The following is a 4191-nucleotide window of genomic DNA, read 5'->3' as shown; positions in this document are numbered from 1 at the left end:
GCTTTACACAATTGATGTGTGTATGGATCGTGATTAAGAGTTGTTTGAGCCCCTAATAAAACGATTAAAAAAAAAAAGAAAAGAAAATCTCAGCCCTTCACCTGGCCTCCGGGGGTTGGGGGGGGGGCGGGGGGAGTGCCTGGCACCACACACCTCCTCCCGGGCACAGCCAGGCGGGTCAGCATCGGCCAGTGTCGGCTGCTCACCAGCGCTGTCGTCTCCTGCGGCCCCGCAGCTTCAGCCGTCTGGCTGGCAAGATGACAGGCTGCTTGCCAAACTTCTCCATGATCTCCCGAATCCTGGCCAGGTTGGTCTGGCTGAGCGTGAAATCGCAGCGCGTGGCCCCCATGTCATAGCCCACCAGGCAGTCCTTGGTGGAGGCCGTGAAGCCTTCCGCCTTGGCTGTGACCGCGTACTCGCCCGGGTTCAGGAGGCGCCAGTAATCCCCATCGCTGGCTGTGAAGAGAGAGCAGACGAGGTTGGGGGGGGGCGCCGGGGGGAGGCGCATGGAGAATATTTTCTCCTAAGGCAGACACCGGCGGCCCCACGCCTAGGCCAGCCTGCCAGCTCCGGTGACTCTGGGGCCAGTGGGGACATGCAATCCCACCTTCTGCAGATTCAAATCACTTCAGCACAAGGCGGGGCCCGAGATGATTTCCTCTTGGAAGCTGTCATAATGGATTCGCCAGGAAGGAGAGCTGGAGGGGCAGGCTCCCCACATTGCTAATGCACATGAGCAGAGAGGAGGACATGATGTTCCACGCTCCCTGGGTGACAATACAAGCCATTCATCCCGAAACCTGGACCGCCCAGTCTTAGGCCCCCACCACAATGCCGTCTTGAAAAGTCATTGCCGCTCCACAGAAGTATACTTTTCATCAGGGCGGGGCTCTTAACTTCTGAGAGCAGGCACTAGGTGAGAGCCCAATGCCTTTGGGAAGAGGCCCTGACTTCCCCACACCTCATTCTGGGGCCCAGACAGGCCAAGAGTGATGGAAAAGCAGGAGAAGATATACGTAGATGCTGCAAGTCATCTAGGAGGGGCTTGGAACCTATCTGCCAGACACCTATCTAGCTCTGGGGCTGTATCCTACAACTATTCAGCCCTGGCTCAAGGCCACTGCCAAGGACGCGAATGCGGTCCTGTCCTGCACTGCCCCCAAGCCGGATGGGTCCTCATTGGCTGAGGTTTTGGAAAGAGAGCAGCAGGCCTTTCTTCGCAGGCTCTTCGTCTGGAAACTCTGCTGAAACCTGTTCAGCACCATCGCTGATCACCAGCCTCCATACACACAGGGAGGGAGGCTATGCATGAGGCGGACTGGCCAGGAATTGAACCTGGTTCTTCCACCTGAGAGGTGAGCTTGCTCCCACCGAGCCACTACGGCCATCACTTTCCCCTGCCTTAGACCACGTGTTAAGAGCCCGTGTCTTCATCCTCAGTGTGTCATTACAGGCCAGCAGTGAATATCAGTTCAGTCGAGGCATGACCGCACAGCAGGGTTAGAGAACGGTTGATTAACAGCCTGTGATATGCAGATGACACAACCTTGCTTGCTGAAAGGGAGGAGGACCTGAAGCTTGCGATGAAGACCAAGGGCTTGGGCCTTCGGTGTGGACTGCCGCTCGGTGGAAGGAAGCCCCAAGCCCTCAGAACCGGGTGAGCAGGTAACAGGGCAACCAGGGAAAAGATTGAGATCGTCGAGGATTTAATTTTGCTTGGATCTGTAACCACCGCTCAACCACGGAAGCGGCAGTTAAGCAATCGGACGACACATTGCACTGGGCAAATCTGCTGCCCGAGCGAGACCTCTCTCAGGTGAGCATGTCTGTCACTGGAAGAATCAAGGTGAGCCTGGCCCCAGCCATAGTAGTGCCGGTGGCCTCCATGCAGGTGAGGGCTGGACAGTGAATGACGACGACCCAGGAAGAATGGACGCCTTTGAATCATGGCGTTGTCGAAGAACACCAACAGCACCAGAGGCTGCCAGAAGAGCAAATGCCTCGGTGTTGGAAGAAGTACAGCCCGAATGCTCTCTAGCAGGAACGATGGGGAGACTCTGTCTCACGTGCTTTGGACATGTTAGCAGGAGAAAGACATCATGCTTGATTAAGTAGCAGGGCAGCAAAAAAGAGAAAGGCTGTCAAGGAGCTGGATGAACACTGTGGCAGCAACCAGGGGCTCAAAGGTAACGATTGTGAGGATGATGGGGGATGAATGGGCAGAGTTTTCTTCTTTTGTAGATATGCCCCCAGGAGGCAGAATCGACTCGATGGCACCCTAACAACCACCCACTGCCAAGGAGTTGGTTCTGAATGCTACCAAGCCAACAGGGCAGAAAGGTAAATGAGGAGGTATGAAACCAAACCGTACTCGCAGGAGAGTGGAACGTTCTGTACTTCCACTAACCTGGGTGCTTGCTCCCGAAACATTGGCGTGAAGGACGTTACGGCTCAAGAGTCCTCCACCCGACTCTGGAAGTAACATCCTCAGTGGGCGCTCCCACTCAGGGAACACGGAGAACCAGGAAGGGTCAGCCCAAGTCCTCCCCAAGGGAAGCACTCACCAAGCCGAAATGAAGTGAAAGCAATCTTCAATCGATGACGATGCCCAGCATGTCGGATCCAAAAGGTGTTTTTGCAACCTCCCCCAGATATACAAAGCTTTCTGTTGTGCATTAAACTGTGTAACACCCCCCCTACACACACACACACACACACACACACACAAACACACTCCTAAATAGAATGGAATCCTAACTCCTACGCCTATGGATGCAATCCCCTTGGGGAACAGGATGTGTTTGTTATGTTAGTCCGGTAGGATATATGTATTGGTGTATCTTAAACTTAATGACTTTTGAGACCTCAAAAAAAATGTGGACAAGACACAAAGTTGTTCTTGTTCATTGTTCTTATGATAGGGGGATTCAAAAATTTTCGGGGAAATTCCCTTCACTTTTCATTCTATGTTCCCACCAACTTTTTGGAGCCTCCTGGTACAAGAAGACAAAACCCAGCCTGGTCCTGGCACCATCCTCCCCATCCTGGTTCTGAGGGAGCCCCTCGCTGCGCTGCCGGATCGAGCCATTTCAGGAAGGGTCTTTGTCTTTGTAGCTGACTTTGTATTTTATTGTGCATGACACCCTTCTCTAGGAACTATTGATGACCTCCCCACAGTATGTGAGATGAAGTCCTTGCTTTAAGGAACAGTCTGGCCGTAGTTCTTCCAAGACAGGTTTGTTCATTCTCTGGCAGTCCACGGTATATGCAAGATTCCTCACCAACACCATGATTCAAAGGATCCGGTCTTCTGGTCTGGTTCATTGTCCGGATGCATATGCATGTGCATGAGGCGATGGAAGATAGCACGGTCATGTCATGTGCACCGTAGTGTTCAAGGTGACGTCTTGCTTTCTGACACGTTGAAGAGGTAGTTTGCATGTCTGTCCGGTGTGATGGTGTTTTTATGGATGGATGCTTTCATGGGCCTTGACGGTGGATCCAACTAAAACAAAGGCCTTCACAACCGCAACCATTTCTCCATTTATTGGGATGTCATTGCTCTGGCTGTGAGGATTTTTGTGTCTTGATTGTGAGGTGTAATCCCTACGGAAGGTTTTATAGTCTATTCCCCATCGGTGAGTGCTTCCAGTCTTCTATGCTTTTAACAATAACAAACAAACCCACACAAAAATGTGTCAGCTGTGTGTCACGGGTGGTTAACGAGTCTTCCTCCAAGCCTGCCGCCGCCTCCCTCTTCAGATAGTCCAGCTTCTCTGATGATTTTCCCGGCATACAAGTTGAATAAGCATGGTGAAAGGATCCGACCCTGACTCTCACACCTTTCCAGATCTTACACCATGCACGAACCCTTCATTCTGCTTGAACGACTGCCTTTGGGTTAGGTATAGATTCCGCCTGAGTAGAATGAAATAATTCGGAATTCCCATTCTTCTCAAAGCTATCCATAGTTTCTTATGAGCCCACAGTTGAATGCCTTGGTAGAATCAATAAAACAGAGGGAAACATCTTTCTGGCATTTTCTACTTTCAGCCAGGATCCATCTGACCCTAGCAATGATATTCCTTGTTCCACATCCGCTTCAGAATCCAGTTTGAATTTCTGGCAGCTCCCTGTCTAGGTAATGCTGTAATCATTTTTAAAGTTCTTTTCAGCAAAACTTGTATGTGC

The 4191-nt window shown here is 51.6% G+C and overlaps 1 protein-coding gene across 1 annotated transcript in view; it reads right to left on the bottom strand.

The window, feature by feature from the left end:
- Positions 1 to 70: 70 nt before the first annotated feature.
- CPXM2 (carboxypeptidase X, M14 family member 2) overlaps positions 71 to 4191 on the bottom strand; it is a 108672-nt gene continuing 104551 nt past the window's right edge. The window contains exon 14 of the mRNA XM_045291391.1: positions 71 to 456. Coding sequence (XP_045147326.1) covers positions 203 to 456 — 254 coding nt within the window. The 3' untranslated portion in view covers positions 71 to 202. The remainder of the gene's footprint in view (positions 457 to 4191) is intronic.

Source organism: Echinops telfairi, unplaced genomic scaffold, assembly GCF_000313985.2.
Source record: "Echinops telfairi isolate 266 unplaced genomic scaffold, ASM31398v2 ScPeMD7_70;HRSCAF=299, whole genome shotgun sequence".
In the NCBI taxonomy this organism is placed as follows: Eukaryota; Metazoa; Chordata; class Mammalia; order Afrosoricida; family Tenrecidae; genus Echinops; species Echinops telfairi.
This window is presented reverse-complemented; position numbering and strand designations above follow the sequence as displayed.